The following is a 21,696-nucleotide window of genomic DNA, read 5'->3' as shown; positions in this document are numbered from 1 at the left end:
AGATATCTACTACAAGCACATATCCAAACTCATCCATTTCATCCTCACCCATATTATTTTTACATTCAACAACCAACACTTTGTCCAGACCATAGCAACATCCATGGGTATTAGGATGACTCCCCCAGTACGCTAAACTTTTTACGGGCCATCTTGAAGAAGAATGTCTGAACAAATGCACCATGAAATGAATGATATGCCTGAGATACATCAATGATATTTTCATCCTCTTGACAAATGACTTAAATTTCCTCATAGATTTCCACCACAACTTCAACAACCTTCATCTGTCTGTTAAACTCTCTCCCACACTAGCATCAACTTGCTGGACACCATGATCAGTTTCAACACTGGAACCCTACAGACAACTGTATATAAGAAACCCATGGATCACCACACCTACCCCTCTGAACAAATTCCCTGCTGGGAGGGAAAACTCCACTGAAAGGAATGGGGCTGTGACTATATACACCAGCAGAGATTTTGGACCATGCCTTTTGAGTTAGAGGAGCCCAAACATTGCAACAAAATAATTCAAACATGCCCATTCTCAGGACTCTGGTGATCTTAACTAAAACAGGCTAAGGGTTCACTTGGTCACAATTTATAAGCACCTCTGTGGGGAAATAAAATTTAGTAACAGGCTCTTCAATCTAGCAGACAAAGGTCTAGCAAATCCAAACACTGGAAGTTGAAGCTAGACAAATTTGGACTGGAAATAAGGTGAAAATGTTTAACGCTGAAGGTAACTAACCATTGCAACAACTTACCAAGGGTTGTGGTGGATTCTCCATCACCAGCAATTTTTAAATCAAGACTGGATGCTTTTCTAACAGATATGCTTGAATTCAAACAGGAATTAATTCAGAGATGTTCTCTGGCTTATGGTTCTCTGGCCTAGGTCAGACTAAATGATCCCAGTGGTCCCTACTGGCCTAAAACCAGTAATCTATTAACTCATTTATTTATTTATATGATTATAAACAAACAACCATTGGTGTATCTCTCTAGACCGATGGATAGAAGTTGCATGTTGGTTGATTTTACTAGTAGTTCAAGGCTGAATGGAATCAGTTCTGCACTGCAGTAACTAGGAGAGGGACACTGGGTTTGAACTGCTTCTTCTCTGACCAGATCCTCGGTTGGTGTGAATTAGCACAATGGAGCTACACTGATTTATAACAGTTGAATCGCCATCCTCTTCTCCCCAGTATGGGGCTGTTTCATTCCACTAGTTACAGAAACAGCTGGTTTATAATCTTTCCCTGACTTTTTCTTCTTTGCTTGATTAATCCTCATTTCTTCCTGTTTGGGCAGCTAGGACGATTCACTACCCCTGGAACTCTGCGTCTATATCCCTGAACCCAAAGCAATGAAGTATCAAGAAGAGGTCAGACCTATCCTGTGTCCCTGAAGTGCCAAGTAACCTGACGGCACTGGCTTCTTGGCATCCTTAGAATATCCGGGTTGGAAGGCACCTCAGGAGGTCATCTAGTCCAACCCCCTGCTCAAAGCAAGACCAATCCCCAACTAAATCATCCCAGCCAGGGCTTTGTCAAGCCTGACCTTAAAAATATCTAAGGAAGGAGATTCCACCGCCTCCCTAGGTAACACATTCCAGTGTTGCACCACCCTCCTAGTGAACAAGTTTTTCCTAATATCCAACCTAAACTTCCCCCACTGCAACTTGAAACCATTACTCCTTGTTCTGTCATCTGCTACCACTGAGAACAGTCTAGAGCCATCCTCTTTGAAACCCCCTTTCAGGTAGTTGAAAGCAGCTATCAAATCTCCCCTCATTCTTCTCTTCTGCAGACTAAACAATCCCAGTTCCCTCAGCCTCCCCTCATAAGTCATGTGTTCCAGTCCCCTAATCATTTTTGTTGCTCTCCGCTGGACTCTTTCCAATTTTTCCACATCCTTCTTGTAGTGTGGGGCCCAAAACTGGACACAGTACTCCAGATGAGGCCTCACCAATGTCGAAAAGAGGGGAACGATCACGTCTCTCGATCTGCTGGCAATGCCCCTACTTATACATCCCAAAATGCCATTGGCCTTCTTGGCATCAAGGGCATACTGTTGACTCATATCCAGCTTCTCGTCCACTGTAACCCCTAGGTCCTTTTCTGCAGAACTGCTGCCAAGCCATTCGGTCCCTAGTCTGTAGCAGTGCATGGGATTCTTCCAGCCTAAGTGCAGGACTCTGCACTTGTCCTTGTTGAACCTCATCAGATTTCTTTTGGCCCAATCCTCTAATTTGTCTAGGGCCCTCTGGATGCTATCCCTACCCTCCAGTGTATCTACCTCTCCTCCCAGTTTAGTGTCATCTGCAAACTTGCAGAGGGTGCAATCCACACCATCCTCCAGATCATTTATGAAGATATTGAACAAAACTGGCCCAAGGACCTACCCTTAGGGCACTCCACTTGATACCGGCTGCCAACTAGACACTGGGTCATTGACCACAACCCATTGATCCTTCCCATAAAGCTGTTGGTTAAAGTAAAAAAGAAAAGGGTGGAGTCTGGAATTTGCTCATGCTCAGTCATTCAGTCACCTGTGCATGACTCATTCACATGGACTGAGAGCAAAGATCACACTTACCCCCAGGGTCTTGGGCTGTGCTTTGAGGAATATCTCCATCATCCCTACTTTCTTCAGCTGCGCGACCTGTTCAGCGGGACTCCTGGGGTACATTGACCCAAGAGGTTGGTTCCCAGGGTTCATGACTGTGAACTGCTGAGGCCCACACTGCACCATCTCAGGAATCTGGGAAATGGCACCAGAGACCCCCTGGCCTTGGTGGATGACACCAGCGCTGTTTGGGGGCATGAATATAAGCACCCCATTGGCCATGCTTCCTGGTGCTGCCATGATAACGAAGATGCTGCATAAAAGAGTGATTGGCCCAGATTAAAACATATGTAATAACACTGACTCCCCAAATTAGCTGAGTAGGAATCTTAGTTAGCTATTGCTCAACCCCTTTTGAGTCCCTGCCAAGATTTTGTCCTTCTCCTGGAGCTATAATTGGAACACGAGCAACACCGTAAAGCTCAGGGTTGAGATTTCAAAAGCTGACTCAAGGATTCAGCCACACAACTCCCATTAATTTCAACTTTCTCACTGGGTTTTAAAATCTCAACCCAGGAGCTCTATTATCTCCATTCTACCCCTCGTTTTCCAGGTGCTTTTAACTTACTGGATCTTTCACTTTTTGGGATGGAATTTTCCTGAGCTGTGCAATTGATTATCTTAGGGCTGATAGAGGGAGAAATTATCTCAGGTTCTTTGGCACAAAGACTCTGCTGTTGCTTCCATCTAAGTGAAGGAAACATTCCCGTTAACTTCAAAGGCATGGGATCAGACCCGAAAGCATTTACGAAAGAGCTGGCCAAAAATTTTCCACCAAAACGGTTTTTGATGGAAAATTGCGTTTTCTATTAAGTGGATATTTGTGTGTGTGGAAAGGGTCTGATGCTAGGTTTGGCATGTTAAGAGGCTCTAGATATTTTTTAAGTATTAACAAGCATTGGAAAGCAGGTTGTGATCATGGTCTGTAAGTGGGAAGATTATTTCTAAGGGTAGAGGGCTCTTTCATTTGGCAGACAAAGGGAAAACAAGATCCAGTGTTGGAAGCATAAATTCAGTTTAGTGCAAGCAGGAATTAAGGGGCTTGATGCACAAAATCCCTGGGGAGAAATTCTATGGCCTCTGTTACAGAGGAGATCAGACTAGATGACCATAATGATTCCTTCAGACCCTGAAGCTTTCAATCTAAATGCCATTCTAACCTATGTAGTTAGAGGAAGGAAAGGCTAAAGGGCCATGGGAATAGTCAGGACTGTCTCTTCTTTCCCAGAGATTCTATTCTCTCCAACCTGTGCAACCCACTTTTGTCCCATTTCTGTTTCCCTTTCACTGGCCGGGCCAGAGTACTTTGTTCCTTGGCTGGGGGATGTTGTGGGAGTGGGAAGGTGGCAGGGTGACACCACTTGTGTCTATATTTTCAAAAGAGCTGGAGGCACCGACCTTTATCAGCACCAAATGCTCACCCCAGATCCAGCTGTTATTAGACAGGAGACGTCACAGACAATATCAGTTCCAGTCTGACCTCTGAACCCTGTGTTTTTATTCACTGGCTAGAGCCACGTCATTAGGGTTGCCGGGTGTCTGGTTTTTGACTGGAATGCCCAGTCAAAAGGGGACCCTGGCAGCTGCAGTCAACTTTGCTGACCTGGCTGTTAAAAGTCCAGTTTGTTGGCGCAGGAAAGCTCCCCACCTGGTTCCGCTATCCAGGAAGCTACCAGAATCTCCCTCTGGTTCCTGGGCAAAGGGATGGCCACAAGGGCTCTCTGCGCTGCCCCCACCCCCAGAACCATCTCAGCTGCTCCCGTTGGCCAGGAACCGTGGCCAATGGGAGCTGAGGGGGCGGCGCCTGCAGGTGTGGGCAGCACGCAGAGCCACGTGGTCGTGTCTCCACTTAGGAGCTGGAATGAGATGCAGGTAGCTTCCCGGGAGCTGCCTGAGGTAAGCGCCATCCAGAGCCTGCACCCTGAATCCCCTTCCATGGCCCAACCCCCTGCCCCGCTCTGAGCCCCAATCTGCACCCCAAACCCTGCCCCCCCAGAGCCCACATCCCCATCCGGAGCCCTCATCCCCTCTTGCACCCCAACCGCCTACCCCAGCCCGGAGCACACTCCTGCACCCCAAACCCCTGGTTCCAGAACCTGCGCCCCCAGCCTGAGTCCTCACCCCCCCACACCCCAACCGCCTGTCCCAGCCTGGATCCCCCTCCCACACCCTGAACCCGTCATTTCTGGCCCCACCCCAGAGCCTGCACCCCCAGCTGGAGCCCTAACCCCCCTCGCACCCAAACCCCCTGCCCTATCCCGGAGCCCTCTCCTGCACCCCAAACCCCTCATCCCTGGCCCCACCCCAGAGCTCACACCTGCAGCCGGAGCTCTCCCTGCCCTCAGACCCCAACCCCCTGTCCCAGCCTGGAGAAAATGAGCAAGTGAGCAAGGGTGGAGGAGAGCGAACGATGGAGGGAGAGGGGATGGAGTGAGCAGGGGCATGGCCTCGGAGAAGAGGTGGGGCAGGGGTGTTCGGTTTTCTGCAAATAGAAAGTTGGCAACCCTACAAATAGCAGAGAGCAGCTGACATGTGAAAAGACTTGAATCAATGCAAGCAAGTTATGTTGCTGCTCCACCTTTCTGTGTGAACATTTTCTAGAGGTTTGGGAAGTGACACTTTCTCACACAGGCGCATGCTGCTTTGAGCCACAAATTTCTCCCCCCTCCTCCCTTCCCCACTTGTCAGGTAATCGGATCTGGTGCTCTCTAAATTCTGACCTCATTTTCCTACAAGAGTCCTGAAAGGATCTCAGGGCATCCCCATGGCCGTCTCACCCAGTACGGCCACCAACCCCCAATTTTAACAATCACCCAAGGAGAGTGTTTGCCGATGCACTTACTCTGTCACCGCGGCTGCTCTCCTCCGTCCAGCTGTGGGTGACTCCAAGCCTCACCAGGAAATTCTCACAGGCTCATGCAGAAGGGGTTTATTAGCATCAGACTTTGAATCCTGCCCTGACGGTCACACTCACCTCCTCCCTCCTTCTCTGCCCTGTTTTACAGCAGGACTCCAAAGTCCTGTTCCCTAGTCCTGGTCCCTTCCCCCATCCCCATCCGGGTTCCTCATATGCCTTTTCCGCATCCTAATCACCATTTGTTCTGGCTCAGAGCATATGGGGCTCCACATAGGAGCCCACCAACACTACCCTTTGGCCACCAGGGTCACTACTGAGTAAAACGAGACCCTTCCTTTTCCTGTTTGCCTAAAGGGAACTGCCACAACTGGTTGGACATGTTCAGAACAAAACTTTTGATTGTTTATTCCAAAACCCAGTTTTTCATCAAAAGTGTTGCCAGGTAGCACCAGGTTTCCTCAAAATTTGTTGACGGTTCATTGGAAAGCTGAACACCCAGAAAAAAAATTGTCTGAAAACTGAATAATTTTCAGTTTTTCGAAGAAAACTAGGAATTTTCCACTGAAAATTTTAATGAAAATGACCATTTTAATTGACATTGGCCATGGATAAAAGGCCTTTTTCCAAACAGCTCTAATAAGAGCATTCAGTACTTATCTAGTGCTTTTCATCTCCAAGGCATGCACTCTCTCTCTCTCTCTCTCTCTTTTTCTGTAGCATCCTACTTTGCGGCATCTAAGCATCTTAAACACTTAGGAACTTCATAGTCAGCATTTACCACTAAGAGAAATTGTGAGGCTCTGTGATCTTAGATGCCAGCTGTACACAGATAATACCCATCTCTGGATCTCCTTGATATCAAATAAACACACTCCCATCACCCAGCTGCCTAGTACTTGACTGATGAAGCAGTGATCAAATGCCATTAGGTGGGGCTAAACCCAGCCAAGATAGAGCTAACTTTAGTAGAGAAGAGGAAATATTTTGAAGCATTGGCTTAATACCATCACATCTCCCTTAGGCTCTGTGCTTGAGAGAGGGGAAGTATTGCCTCTTACGGGCACCCTGGGGGTGGTGTGTAATTGTCCCAGGTCACTAGGTGGGGACTGTAGCTGGTTTTGTGTTGTACTGGTGAAAAGGAACCCCTAGATACTGCACCCAGCCCTTGTTGCTGCCGACTCCACAGGGCAGAAGGGTTACAGAATAATAAATTGTTATTGGCTGTTGCTGAAAAAAAGTTAGCCTACTAAAGGCTATTATAAGTTATACGCTTTATTTAAAAAAATTATAAAATGGTTAATTAAAAAATGTGCTTTAAAGCAGTCCAAGGAAGCTTTCCTCTGGCAACAATCAGACACCTAAGTTCCCCAGCAGTTAAACGGAAGTGGGGGACCCCCAGAAGCCTGGTTATTGATTCCTCAAAACCATCTTAACTTTGGTAAATATAAAGGTTTAAAATGGTCTGAACCTACTGCAACAGCATGTGTATGTGTGTATGTGCTTAAAACCTAATAAAAAGTAGTTTTAGGTAAAAGCACTCTGGTGTGTATCAATCATGTATCAGACAGATGAATTATGCCCCCCTTGATTTATTCCTAATACCACCTAAAAATCCCAAACAGTTAAGTTACAACTGCCCTGGGTTCTAAAACCCTGGGTAACATACACACCCACCCAAGTGTTTACAAACACACACCAACATATACACCCTTATATACACAGGCATACACCCCCTCCCTATTCCCCCACGTGTACAAACACACACCATATGTGTATACACACACACACACCGTGTAGTAGTAGGATTTTATGTTTGTATAATTTAGAATGAAGGATAAAGAATAATAAGATAATAATGTAGCCATGATTGTTTTTATTTTGCATTGCAATTTGATGTTCCTGTTCAAAATGTTCTGTGTAAATTAATTCTGTTTTGTGTTTGAATGAGAAATGGGTGTTAAGAGCTAAGTGTGAAGGCTGCCACTGAACCAGATGTTCTAGGGAGCACAGGAGACAGATGCAAGGGTGCCAGGAGGCTGCAACACGCCCCTATTGAAATGTCAGAGGAAGGCAGATTGATGCCTCTAAAGATGAGACAGGAACCTATCAGTGGGGACAAGATAGCAGTGATCAAAACCAGCATGGGGTAACTCCCTGAGAGACTTGATGAAAGAACAAGATAAAGGATGAGAAAAACAATTTAAGAAAACAAGCACCCCAATTGATTACAGCATGACAGAGCAAAACTCATTGGTCCCAGTGAAGAAAAAATCACTATATAAACAGGGTACCTTGCTATGAAACTTTGGGTTTGTCCTGCCAAGACTTCCCGGGAGCACCGTGTCGTGACTGACAGAACCCAGCTCCTCCCTACACGTGATCAACCTAGCTGGCCACTAGACTGATCCGGACTCTGGACTGGTAACTATAACATCAACTGGTGGGACAGTGGGTGGATGGGTGGGTGGTGTGATTGAATACATATGCTAATTGTTGTCTCTTCAATAAACGTGGCGTATTGCCTTTTCCCCTGAAAAAGATCCCATGTGCTTCTTGGAAGCATAACATTTTTGGTGGAGAATTGCAAACGGGAGAAGACATGCACTGTGATTGTTGAAAATACTGCTAAAAGGTATACCATACGTGTAAAGTGATCGATCATTCAGGTGTGCACACCCCCGGTGGTAGAAGTGCTGGGCAATAGGGGGAAGATTAGAGTCCTCTCTCTGACCTGTCAGTCGGGGAAAATTATACAGAGAAGATATACACAAACTGTCTAGTGTGATAGACCCAGGCCAGCTGGGTACCAGCAGACTAGTCGAAGGCAGATATACTGGCCACTGGATAAGCAGTTTTCTGTTCCCTGGCTGATCAAAGCAGGGGCTGCTTCAGGCTAGGGTGAACACCTGACTTCAATTAACCTGCAAAGAGTCAGGCAAGGCTGTTAAGCTAATGTGAATACTTGACTCTAATTAAGGCCCCTCTAATACTATAAAAGGGCTCACTCCAGTCAGGCTGGAGGGAGCCAGAGGAGAGGAAGTGTGGCTGAAGGGCTGGGTAATGAAGACACCCTCAAACCACTGGAAAGGGAGAAGAAGACATTAAGAGAAGGAAGTTGGGGAGCTGTGGGGAAGTGGCCCAGGGAAATGTAATAACTCTGGCAGTGAAAGGTTGGCTGCCAACAGCTGCTGCCATTAGGGTCCCTGGGGCGGAACCTGGAGTAGAGGGCGGGCCTGGGTTCCCCCCAACCTGTCACTACAGAAACACCTCCTGGGAGGGGAAGACAGGCCCCTGTCAGGACAGGAGGCTAAACTGTTCTTGAATAAACCTGTAGGGACCACAGAGACTGTGGGAGTTCTCTCACCAACCTCCTTGCTGGTGTATGATGAAAAGGGCTCAGTAGACTGTACCCTGGCCCTAGAGAGAGAAGTGCTATGTGGAGGGTCCTGGTGAGCCTCTGAGGCTAGCATAAACCACCTGGAAGCATGGGCCCCACGGGGACAAGGTCAGAGCTCTGCCACACTAGGTATATACACTCCCAGTTGTAGAGGTGCCGGGCCATAAGGGGGAGGATTACAGTCCTCGCTCCTACCTGTCTGTCAGGGAAAAATTGCATAGGTGAATATACCCTTGGTCGTAGCAGGATCAAGACCAAAAGGTAGAGGGCTTAGAATTCCCCCCTCCTGCTCTGTCAGGCAGAGTTTTTAGTGGGTATAGACTTTTTGTGTTGTGTAAGTACCAGCACAAGCGTGAGCAAATAAGAAGTAGATTTCTGTAAGACCTCACTCTCTGAAGGATATAGGATTGTGGGTTATAGTTGTGATTTCACAATTTTAAGAAAAATGTTTAAGAAAAGGGACCAGGAGGTGTTGGGACTAGTTAAGGAGCCCACCTTCCTTGCTAAATTGATAGTGGAACAAAGCCTGTGTCCATGAAAAGGGCTGGTTCAGCAAGGAAAGCAGGATTGGGCCCAGACAAGTAGGCTGGCAACAGATAAGCAAGTGATTTAAGAAGAGAGAGTAAGAAGCTAACTCTGCAGGGGCTGGAGGAAATTAAGCAGTTAAACTTTGTAAAAATGTTTTTTAAAAAAAGTATTCTAGAAAGAAAATTCTTGGTTTCTTTCCAGCCATTCTGAAGGGGAAATGGTCCCTTTTCCAAAGAAATGTCTGTAAATAAGCCAGGCAAAGAGACAATCTGATTTAAATCATTTGACTATGAACAATTTAGCCAACTGGCTAAAAGAACTAAGGGGTTTCTATTGGAACTTAACTGCCCCCAAACGTATACAAATGTAATCTATGTACAGCTGTGTAAAAAACTAAAGCAGTGTAAGGGATCTTAAATAAAAGAATGCGTGTGTAAATATACTGTGTAAATATGTGAGGTTTTAAGGACCTAAATCAACACTCCTGGTCTGTAAAACTGTTTCATAGGTTTAAGATAAATTGGTTTTGTTTTTAAATAATACCACTAAAATCCATTTGAATCTTTCATTCAAAGTTGCAAAACTTAGACTCTTTTTGCCAGATGCAGGTAACTAGTGGTGTTTGGCTTTGTTATTTAGCATTTAACCCTTAAGGTATCTCAATGCTTTATAACGTTCAATATCTTTTTAAAGATCAAAGTCATGGCTGCAGCAGGGCAGTCAAACCCAGGAGAATGGAAAGAGATTCTGGATTTGTTTTTTGGTAACAAAATAGCAGATAAGAGCTGTAGTAAAAGAATAAAATTAAAAAAAAAAAAAAGACAGTGCCCCTCTGGAGCAACATTGGGGTGTGGTGCACAAAGAAGCAATGTTAGAAACAATGAGCCTTGAGGTGGCTCTGAGTAATCAGGCTGTCACTTTGATAAGGGTACATGAAAATGCTGAGCACAAAAGTGTTACACTTTATGTAAAAATTGATATGGCTAATATAAAGTTATAAAAGTTAAACTATGGAAGGAATGTGCATTTTCCCCAGGACATGTACAGTGTATATTGTAGAAGGGGTAAAAGAAATGCAAAAAAATGCTACTTAATTAAAATCCTATTAGGGCTCCAAAAGGAGCCACAATAGGTTGGGTTTTCTTTTTCGGATTGCTGTGTGTTTTGGAAGCAGGAGTTAAAAGTGAAAAGTAATCAAAACTCTGGTGAAAGTTGATTGTTTCCCTTTTAAGACCGAGTCTCTGAGCTGCTGATGGCTTTGGATCCAAAAGCAAGTCAGAAAGCGTCTGTGTTGATGCAAATTATCTAACCGATAGAGGAAGGAGAGAACTGCCCATAAATGACAGCACAAAGGAGCTGCAGATAAAGGATATACCTGGTCAGCAAACAAACTACCTGAAACCAAAAGGCTCAAATTATGACCCTCCAGAGGAAGGTGGAAAAAGTCAACCCTAAGAATGAGAGGGTTAACCCTAAGTAGAAAAAACACCCAAACCTTTTCATGTGTGTATGCAGTGCTGAAATCTGAAGACCCATACAAAAGGGGTTTGCTTACATGCATGACACCCCTACCTTTTAATTCACTAAAACCCCAAGGATATAATTAAATTAAAGCCTATGCAAAGATTTAAAGAGGACATTGAATACACTGGCCTCAAAAACAAATTATGTAACTAAAAGGCATGGTATAACAAGCTACTTTTAATAGATTTGATGTTAACTTTAAAGTTATCCCAATGTTAATATTAATAAGTACCCCTGTAACAATGTAAAGTGTGATATTTTTGGAAAAAACCTTTAAGGTAATATGGTAATGATGCTTCTCAGCTATTACCTGTGAATAAACTTAAAGCTTAGCACAGCAGAAAAAACATTACAAACCTGGCCTGTTGTATAAAAAGGGAAACTGAGGTACACCACCTCATGAATTTAATGACTGAACAGTGGGATACTTTCTCTTAAAGCCTAAAAACCATTCAATCTGGCCTGCCTATAGAACAAAAACACAGGAAAGTATGGGGATAATTCCTCTGTTTTGCCTGAAATCAGCAAGGGTATTTGTAAAAGAAAGGGATATTTTAAGCAATAATCTGCCACCCCAAAAGGGGTAGAAAAATGTTTGGTCTTTCAGAACTTCAGGAAAAGCTGGTACCAGCTGAAGAGCAACCCAGAATACCATGAATCTACTGGCATGACAAAAATTGTTGGTTTTTTTGTCTTGTTTTGTTGCTAGCATTGTATATTGTTACCAAAAAAACCCAAGCCTACTGCATTAGGCAGAAAAGGATTAATAAGCATTTGAACTGTATTTACAGAAACCAATGCTGCAGAAGGGCGGAGGTCAAGAAATGCCAGTCTGTTAACAGGGAAACATCCTCATGTAACAGACATCATATTAGGAGGGATTGGTTTTGGAGCAGGGATTATGAATACTCTAGACCTGGAGGTAATTAAGAAGAAGTTAAGTTCCTTGTCACAACTGTAAGATAGTCTCATTCACAAGCAGTCAGATACTACTGTGAACTTGGTATAAAGTCAGGGAAACCTAAAAGCAACATGGACTATGTGGCGGTGGCTAAACACCACCTCCTGGCTGCTGTATGAACAAGAAATAGAATTAGGGAATAAAGCTGCCTTGGCCATAGGATGTACTGAGATGCAAATTCTTAGTTTAGCATCACTGGAACACTAAATGTTTTGGGTAATATCTGGGAATGTTCGGGTATTAACACATCTTTTAAAACAGAAGAGGTCCTTGTTTGACACCTACAAATATGAATGGATGCAATATGTTTCCAACATGGTTAAGCCTGATTTATTATGTGAAATTATTAAAATTGTTCAACAATCTATGAAGACAGATATGGAAAGTGAGCCAGCTCGCAAAATTGACCATTGGATCCTTTTGGCTACCCCAGGTTATGGATCAGTGGGCTAGGAAAGAGGAGAAATTATTGGACATCTGAGGGTGTATGGAATGGAGCCCTCAAATGGATGTGCTTGTCCCTACCTGTCACCACAGAACCATGCAGCAAGGACACATCATTGAGAACATGTGTATGGGATGAATTAGAAAATGTGGCACACTTTTTGTACAACAGAATGTGTATGTGTTACATCCTAGGAAACAATATTTTGGGAGGATGCAAGTATCAGCCAACCCCCGTGGATGACTGTAGATGTAATGCTCGTGCATTATACACTAGCAATCACAGGTACTAGCTACCACAGATAGAAGCAGCCCAGAGCACTATAACTGCCACCCCAGTTAATTTCTCTGTTAACCTTGACCTGGATTAGCGTGATCTAACGGATCACTTATTGTCAGAAACAAAGGTGACTCCGTTTTTACAACAGACAGAGGGATATAGGGAAGCATGTCATGTCATTCAGATATTACATACAAATGGAGACATGCTAAAAATTGCTAAGTCTGAAAAAGAACTGACAGCCTATCATTGGTACAACGTTTTTATAGGCTGGTCCCCAACCTCTAAGGGCATATTGTTTATTATGTTTCACAGGTACCCTCTTGTCTATGTCTTTGTCAAATGTCCATGTCTATGATTTCACAGATACCCCCATGTACTTAGGTATGCCTACCCCACACCCATGTACGCACACCCCCTGTGTGTATGCACATGCACCACTGCATACCCGTGTACACACACCACATATCGATACACACACACAGATCCTCATACACAGGTATGCAATCCCCACACTCACACCCATACACCCCCCATGTGTGTATACACACATACAGAGCCATGCACCCCCACACTCACACACACGCACCATAGTGAACAAACACATGAAAAGACCCAACTTAGGGCTCCTGTTCATTCTTGTATTGAAGAAGCCGGTGGGAAAATGTTTGGGTGTAAGGCCTGCTGGGGGCATTTGCCAAAGGATGGTCATCATGGATCTTACTGCAATCTGCACTGTGTGAAACCAGCTAATGACGGAGAACCCGCACCAATGTGACAGACACACCCACAGTGTGAAGAGCAGAGAGACTGACCAGTGAGGGAGCTGAGTGTTAAGATTGCACTCAAGAAAAGGAAGGACATCTATCAGAGGGGAGGGTGTTGGATTTTACTCCTCGGAGCAGCTGCTGCTGCAGGAGTGATTTCTCCTGTGGGTTCCTTCGCAGGCCCTCTGCTCAGTTTGTGTCTTGGGAGCATGAGCAAAGCTGCCATAAGCTGGTACACTACTGCCACATGCTGAAGCAGTGCTACCATAAGCCAGCAAAGGGTGCACTGGAGCAGAGGGAGGTCCAAGATCTACGCTGATGGCATATGGTGCAGAAAACATGGCCTGCAAAACAAAAGAAGTCAACCCTCACTGGTAATATGATCCTCATCATTCCTCCAACCACCATCCTCATCCCTCTCGTTACCATCATCATGGAAGTCCCTGGGCCAAACTCATTCCTGTTAGGACCCCAATGGAGTTACACCAGGGATGAATCTGGTCCATCACCACCAATGCCAATATGAACCGCCTACTTACTAGCCATATGCTTTTCCCTGGAGAGGTCAATGGGCAGGTACCATGAAACATGCTGCTGGTCACTTGCTGTTACCCTCAATACTTTGGACATGTCTACACAGGAAAAAAAGTCCCGCAGCCGAGAGTCTCTACGGGTCCAGGTCAACTAACTCAGGCTTATACTATGGCACTAAAAATAGTGTAGATGTTCTCGCTCAGGCTGGAGCCCAGGAACTGAGACCCTCCTTCCTTGCTGTGTTTCAGAGTCCAGGCTCCAGTTTGAGCAGAAAAGTCTATATTGCTATTTTTCACCCCATAGCATGAACCCTACAAGCCTGAGTCAGTTGACCCAGGTTCTGAGACTCACTGCTGCGGATCTTTATTTGCAGCGTAGACATACCCTTTGAATGGAGATTCTTGAAGCTCTTGTTGGAAGAATGAAAAGGCATTTACACTTATAGCAACCTTTGCTTGAGAGCATCAGAATCAAAGTCCCAGACCCTTTTGGTGAGCAGTGTGAAGAACTGAGTATTTAGCCTCAAATGACTGAACTGGCCTTTCTGGAGAAAGACAGGTTGGCCAAGCTGCATGTTTGCTATTGATCTTTAGCACGCTTAAACTAGGGATCAATGTGGTGGCAGTGAAAACAGAAATGATTTTATCCTTTAATAAAATGATCCACAGAATTGGGCTGAGCTGCCAGCTGCCTGGAAAGGAATGTGATACCACCACATTTATAATCACTCAGCTAGAGCAGGATGGGAAGCAGCTTTTCCATTTTGCAGGAAATTCCACAATTCTGACATCCCCCTCCCCCATTCCAAAACAAAAATAAAAACATCTGAAATTTCTAGTGAAATGAAATTTTGAAAAAAAATTGTTTGGGGGTCAATCAAAACATTTTAATTTTGACCTTTTAAAAATGTTGAGGGATTTATATTTACAAATATTAAAACCTCAACTAATTTATTTTTGAGAAATCATTTTGGAATGAAAAAGATAAAAATTTTTAATTCCAAAAATGTTGAAATGGGACATTTTGAAATTATCAGGATGCTTTGTTTCTTTTTATTCCACCCCCCACCAAAAAATTTTCATCAAAATAGTCACATTTTTAAATGTTTCACTTTCAATGAAAATGGTGTTTCACATAAAAAAACCTTCAGTGAAAAAAATTCAGTTATAATCTCAATCCCTAGTTTCCCCCACTCCCACTCATACCCCTCTGCCATCAGTTATCAAGTCTAGCAGGAGCAAACATCATTCCAAACTATGACCTCACTTCAATTCCACTGAGAAATGAAACATTCACTGTATCAGGGTCACAACAGGTGACTTGTAGCCCGAAGCACACACCCGAGCCAGGGACCAGCGAAACTCCACAATGGTGTCAAGAGCAGCACCTCCTCCCAAGCACTCCCCGGAGCATCTCCTCCTCACCCATAATTATTTAAGGCCTAAATCAGCTGCTCTTACTCTGCTTGAATAGTCCCAGTGGAGACTTTAATCTCTCGACCAACAAGACTGCTCCACAAGCCAGGTACTGCTTGCTCCAGGAGTGCTCTACAGAAGAGATGCATATGTATGCTATACACAGGTCTATATAGACAGTTAATGGAAAGAGTGCCACCTATTGGCACATAAGAACAAGTTTTTATGTACTGCAAGTGACTTCGTGCTTTTAACACCAAGTAAAAGGAGAAAAGTCCAGCCCTGACTTATTAGCCACATTTATTTTATTTTTAAACAAAAGCCTGACCTTCAGTCTGATCCTGCTTCCCCTGATTCAAGAGGCGTGTTGCCGTTAGCCTCAATGTGACCAATATCAGCACCATTAAAAAAAAAAAAAAAAAAAGACAGTCCAGTGGCCATTGTCTTTACTGAATTCTGGCAAATCTGGACCCAAACTCCTAGAAAATTTCTGGCTTCCAGAGCTGGGATTGGGACAACTCCAGGTCTTGGCTTTCTAAACACATTAAGCAATTTGAGAAGTCACATCTCCAGGCAGAGTCCAGTCACTTACCAGCAGAAGGTCCCTACTAGAGGCATCATCGCAACGTGCGGTGTTTGGGATCAGATCCATTAGCAACAGAACGATCCCAGCAAATGAACTAAGAGCACAAGCCAGGCAGCTCCCAAGAGACCCACAAAAGGACTGGCAGGAGGACAAACAGGTTTTGGCTAAAATAAAAACACACACACCTCAGATCCCTGAATTTCTTTGGGAGTCTAGAAAGAGTCTTGTTTTCCCTTTGTTCAACAGCTGTCAAATTTCTTGACTTTGTCTAAGACAAGAAGTGCCAAGATGCCAATAAAGGCCTAACCAAGATACTGAATCACTGTCACTTAGATTTTCAGCTATGTTAGGCAGGGATTGTCTCTTGTTTTTGTATAATGCCTAGCACAATAAGGTCCTGGTCCATGATTTGGCAAGTCTCATCACTTCTGTGCTTCAGTTTCCCCATCTGCAAATTGGGACTAGTGATGCTCACCTCATCTGTAAAGTGCTTTGAGATCCACTGATAAGCTAAGTATTATTAATAAAACCGCCATCCCTGCTGTCAATAATTGGCACCTTTGTTCTCATTTGCAACAGAAAGAGCAAGGATTGATTGGACCATGGAGACTGAGGTAATTTCTCACTCTCAGAGGAGTTTTCCCCGGAACAGGGAATGTGGCATGTCTGCAAGTTGGCGATTTGGGGCTCAGAGAACTAAGACTATGAAAATTATAACTAGAGTTGAGGAAATAACGGAATTTCTGCCCTGTGGGAAAGTCCAATATTTTGACATTTGTATATGTCTCAAAAATTTTTGATTTGGAAATGTCTGAACATTTTGTTTCGGGTTGGTTCTACTTTTAATCGGCCTCTTCCTAAGCAACCACAGGAGCTTATGGGAGTTGTGGTCCCGGGTGCCTCATGCTCACATTTTCCCCTATAGGCAGCGCTCCCCAGTTGGACTACATCTCCCATGATGCATTGAGGACACATGATGTAGTCCTGCCAAGGAGCCTGGCCCAGAGGGGAAAATGAGGCATGGGATACCTTAACTACAACTGCCATAAGGCTCCACAGTGGCTCAGGAAGATGTAGATTAAGATTGAAACGACCTGAAATGATTCAATTTTCCCTATAGAAAATCAAACTTTCCACAAAAGTTAAAATTTCCACATTACTGAAAGTGTAAATTTTGCGGAAACCACATTTTCAGTTGAAAAAGGTAAAAAACACATTGAGAATTTAGTCTCCATGTTCATTTAAACCAGAATCCAATCACGACACATTTCTGTGCCACCACAATACATTTCTGTGCCAGAGAGACCCTCCTATTCTGGAGCAAGATAAGACTTCAAGGCCAGATCCTCAGCTGATGGAAATCAGAGTGCACTGAAGTAAATGCTGCATGTTGATTTTACACCATATGAGTATCTGGAACTCTATGTTAATTTAGTCCTGGCTCTCACCCCAGTGTTATATGTTGGAATGCAAACTCTCCCTTAGTGGAAACTACCCACTACATATACATCTCTACTGGGGTCAGTATTAAATCCTCTCTCTAGATTCACACATTCCTTGATCAACAAGGCCTTTGCTTTCCCCCGTCATCCACTCTCAATGTATGTCGTGTTCTGAACAAAGCAGAGAAACTACAATGCCCCCACGTTACAAATGCAAAGGATTCTTATAACTCACCAGCTGAACTGTGTGTAGGGTAACCAGATAGCAAGTATGAAAAATCAGGACAGAGAAGGGGGGTAATAGGCACCTATATAAGACAAAGCTCCAAATAACAGGACTGTCCCTATACAACTGGGACATCTGGTCAACCTAACTGTGAGTAGCTTCCCAGCTGCTACAGAGGGCTCCAGAAACAGTGAACAGTAAAAGAGAAAAAGTAATTTTTTCTTAAAGCTCTTCTCATATTAATTTCATATGGAATTTCCTGGCTTGGTTGGTGGTTGAAAGAAATGGATTCAATAAAATACCTTCACTATTAAACTTGGTAGACAGCTGCAGAATGCCAAAAATGCTGCTCGTTGGAATGCCACCGGCTTGACAAGAGCTCAGCTCCTAGGTTGTCACCAAAATAAGTGGACAGATTTTTTTAAAAGGAGCTCAGATCTTCAGGTGCTGACCGCCTTCTGCATCAATTTCTCAATGACACCGGGATCAAGATTTTCAAAAACAAGAGCCTAAATTTAAGTTCCTAAATCTGTATTTATGTCAGTCGGTAATTGGTCTGATTTTCCAAAGTGGTGAGCACCTAGCAGGTCCCAATGATTTCAAGTGGGAGCTGCTGGGTGCTCAGTATTTTCAGAAATCAGCTCACTCATTTAGGAGCCTCCATAAAGATGTCAGAGTCTAACTTTAGGCACCTGTTTGTGAAAATGGTGATCTAAGCTCTCACCGCTTCCCCAGGAGAACGTTCTGCGAAGGAGGCAAGGTCCGCTATGGATGATTTGCCTCCTTCAGAGAATGAGCATTCACAGTAAGCAGCAGCCAAACCTCGTTCACTGCACAGTAACCAAGATGCAGTAAAGTGCAGTGAGCACTTTGCAGCTCAGAGACCAGCCCATCCTGTGACGCCCCTGAGATACTCTCTGCTCTTCTGTAAAGTTCCTGAACTTCCATCCAAGTGAGCTGTCTTGCACGGAAACGAATAGGGCTCACTAGGGGTCAAATCCTCAGTTGGTGTAAATGAGCATAACACCATTGGCTTCAATGGAGCTGTGTCTGTTTAAACCATCTGAGGATTAGCCCCATTCTGTCTGTTGACAGCTTTTCATTTATCCCAGTGTTTCTTAATGACTGGTCCATGGACCGGCGCCGGTCTATGATGGCCCTTCTTGCCAGTCCCTGAGATTTCCCTAGCATAGAATATTAATATTTAAAATGTAATGTTTTTGTACTTGTATTTTACTTCACGGTATTCATTCAATTATTTCTGAACATTAAAAATAATAAATGAATAAATCAACCAACCGAGTTGACATCAGTTGCCATGGTGCTGACATGCAAAGCAAGTTTGCCCGCATTTGTTGGAAGGAAGTAGTTAACGGAAAGCAGCGAGTGAAATTTAAGTTCTAGTAAAACTTTTACTTAGCTAAACCACACAATGTCATTGTCAAAGCAGATAGTTCCAAAAAATGGATTCAGAGGTAACAAAAGTGCAGAAAAAACAGAATGGAGATGCAAGTGACTCCAAATGTGATAAGGAAGAAAAGAAAAGAAACATTCGGCCTTCAATCAGAAATACTATTCATCTTACATTAAGTATGGGTTTGTTGCAAGAGAGGATGTAGAATGCTCAACCTCTGTGTTGTGTGTGGCACAACTCTGAATCAAACATCCAAATTTAAAAGAAAAGTCAGTGGAATTCTTCCAATAGAAGTGAGATGAAGAGAAGAGGCAAAAGAAACTACTGCACACCGCCATAACATCAAATGAAGGTATGTTAAAAGCATCATATCTGCTGTCCCTATGCATAGCTAAATGCAAATTGCCATTTACATCTGGTGAAGAACTAATCATGCCTTCAGTAATAGATGCTTGTCACGAAGCCTTGTGTGATACAGCTGCCAAAAAGTGAGCTGCATTCTACTGTCACTGATACTGTCTCACGTTGAATAACTGATATTGCAGAAAGAAAAGGAGTACTTGTGGCACCTTAGAGACTAACAAATTTATTTGAGCATAAGCTTTTGTGAGCTACAGCTCACTTCATCGGATGCGCTCACTTCATCAGATGCATCCGATGAAGTGAGCTGTAGCTCACGAAAGCTTATGCTCAAATAAATTGGTTAGTCTCTAAGGTGCCACAAGTCCACGTTTTCTTTTTGCGGATACAGACTAAGACGGCTGCTACTCTGAAACCTGATATTGCAGAATATATTGAAGCTCAGTTGATAGAAAGGGTGAGAGTACCAAGCTGGTGTGCAATTCAGTCAGATGAGTCAATGGACATTTCTAACACAGTGGTTCTTTCTGTTTATGTGCACTATGCCTATGAAGGCACATTTAATAAAATATCTACTCCACTGAAAAGAACTGCCACAAAACTTGACAAGTGCTGAAGTCTTTTGGGTCCTAAATGAGTATGGGACAGGCTGCAATGACAGGCAGACACTCAGGTGTAGTAGCAAAAATGATGGAAGTTGCTCAAGCAACTCACTGCTTTGTTCATTGAGAGGTCTTGGCAGCCAAGAAATTGTCTCCAGTGCTTAGTATTGTCCTCAGTATAGTTGTTAAAATTGTGAGTTCTATGAAAGCAAATGGACTCAATTCTCACATCTTTGCTACAATGAGTGAAGAAATGCGGTCCGAACGCCAACACTTACTCTTACATGGTGAAGTGCAGTGGTTATCCCATGGCAAAATATTAAACCCAGTGTATGAACTGTAATGTGAACTTGAAGCCTTTCTGTCTCAAAAGATGACTTTGGAAACCACATGAGGATCTCAGTAGATCAATAGCGCCTTATTCTGGAAACAGCAGAGATGGGTTAACCTGCCTGCTTCCTGTGGTATGACTGTTTTCTGTGTACTGCACCATTAAATATGTAAGTCATCTGCCTTCTGTCAATCTGAGATCGAGTTAATGCGGCATGTTACAAAGGAGGAGCCACACACTGTGTGCGCTCTCCCCCTCATTTGTTCTTCCCTATTTCTCCTAGGGTACCGCTACACTTCAGCTGGAGAGGTAATTTCCAGCTGGGGCTGACATACCTGAGCGATCTTTGACTGAGCTAGTGCACTAGCAAGAGCAGCGTATCCATGGCAAACATACCTAGGAGCTCCGAGGGGATTGTATTCAGGCAGCTAGCCCCAGTTGGTGGGGCTACTCTGCTATTTTTAAGCACACTAGCCTGATATACGTCTACCCAAGATGGAAATTACACATCCACCTGCAGCGTAGACGTACCCTACTGCTCAAATAAAAGTCACACTGGCTGAAATGACGCGGTTGCTCTACAGTTTCTGCTTCTTTGGATCTTTTCTATTTTCAAAAATCTGTTCAATTAAAAAAAATCCAAACAAACAAGGGTGAAGCCTGGAGTTTGCTCATCCTTGGTTGCTCTACATTCAGACCTTTGGAGATCCTTCCCACTCCTGTATGCACTGAATTGATTAGTCCCCATGGACCAAACTGTGGGTAGAAATCACTCACCCCCAGTGCTCTGGGCTCTTCTCCAAGGAATGCCTGCGCCACCATCTGATTCAAATTGCTGTATGCTGTTTTGAGGTTGATTCCTGTGATGCGTAGCCCCTAAAGGTTAGCTCTCAGGATTCATAGCCCCAACCTGCTGATTCCTGGACCACCTCATCCCCGATGGCTGAGGAATCCACACCAGAGACCAACTGGGCCAGCCTGATGATCTATGGAGCATTTGTGTGAAAGACCATGAACATTGGCTGCACTTACTAATGCCCTTATTGTGCCAAAGATGCTGCAAAAAAGATGGGATTCACTGAACTGAGTGATGGGTCAGCCCTAGATAGCAAATGTCCTAATGTCCCAAAAGCAACCTGTGGGCCTCCCCACTGTTGGCCTCCTTACATTCAGAAGAGTTACTTACTATCACTTCACTAGTACTTAATCCATGCCAAAGCTGTGCCCCATAGTGGGGTCGTTGAAAACTTCCTTAAACCTTTTTTAGTGGAAAATTGGTATGTTTGGTTTTCTGGTTTGTTTTTTTTTTTTGCAAAAAGTGTGTTTTCCATGAAAACAAATTGGATTTTTCATCCAAAAAGCCTAATGCCTTAAAACCAAATAGTTTGATTTAG

At 43.9% G+C, this 21,696-nt stretch overlaps 1 protein-coding gene across 2 annotated transcripts in view; it reads right to left on the bottom strand.

The window, feature by feature from the left end:
- The window catches only part of LOC311521802 (membrane-spanning 4-domains subfamily A member 15-like), a 43,962-nt gene that overhangs the window by 14,639 nt on the left and 7,627 nt on the right, over positions 1-21,696 (bottom strand). The window contains exons 1-2 of one of the 2 annotated variants that reach the window (XM_084630404.1): positions 5,477-5,649; positions 2,605-2,887 (exon numbers count right to left, since the gene is read on the bottom strand). In XM_084630404.1, coding sequence (XP_084486530.1) covers positions 2,605-2,874 — 270 coding nt within the window. In that variant the 5' untranslated portion in view covers positions 2,875-2,887; positions 5,477-5,649. Of the gene's footprint in view, positions 1-2,604; positions 2,888-5,476; positions 5,650-21,696 lie in introns of those variants that run through there. The other variant, XM_084630405.1, reaches the window with a different exon arrangement.

The sequence above is a fragment of the Lepidochelys olivacea genome (genome assembly GCF_965140295.1).
Source record: "Lepidochelys olivacea isolate rLepOli2 genome assembly, chromosome: 6".
In the NCBI taxonomy this organism is placed as follows: Eukaryota; Metazoa; Chordata; order Testudines; family Cheloniidae; genus Lepidochelys; species Lepidochelys olivacea.
Note: the sequence above shows the minus strand (reverse complement) of the source record. Positions and strands in the feature narration are given on the sequence as shown.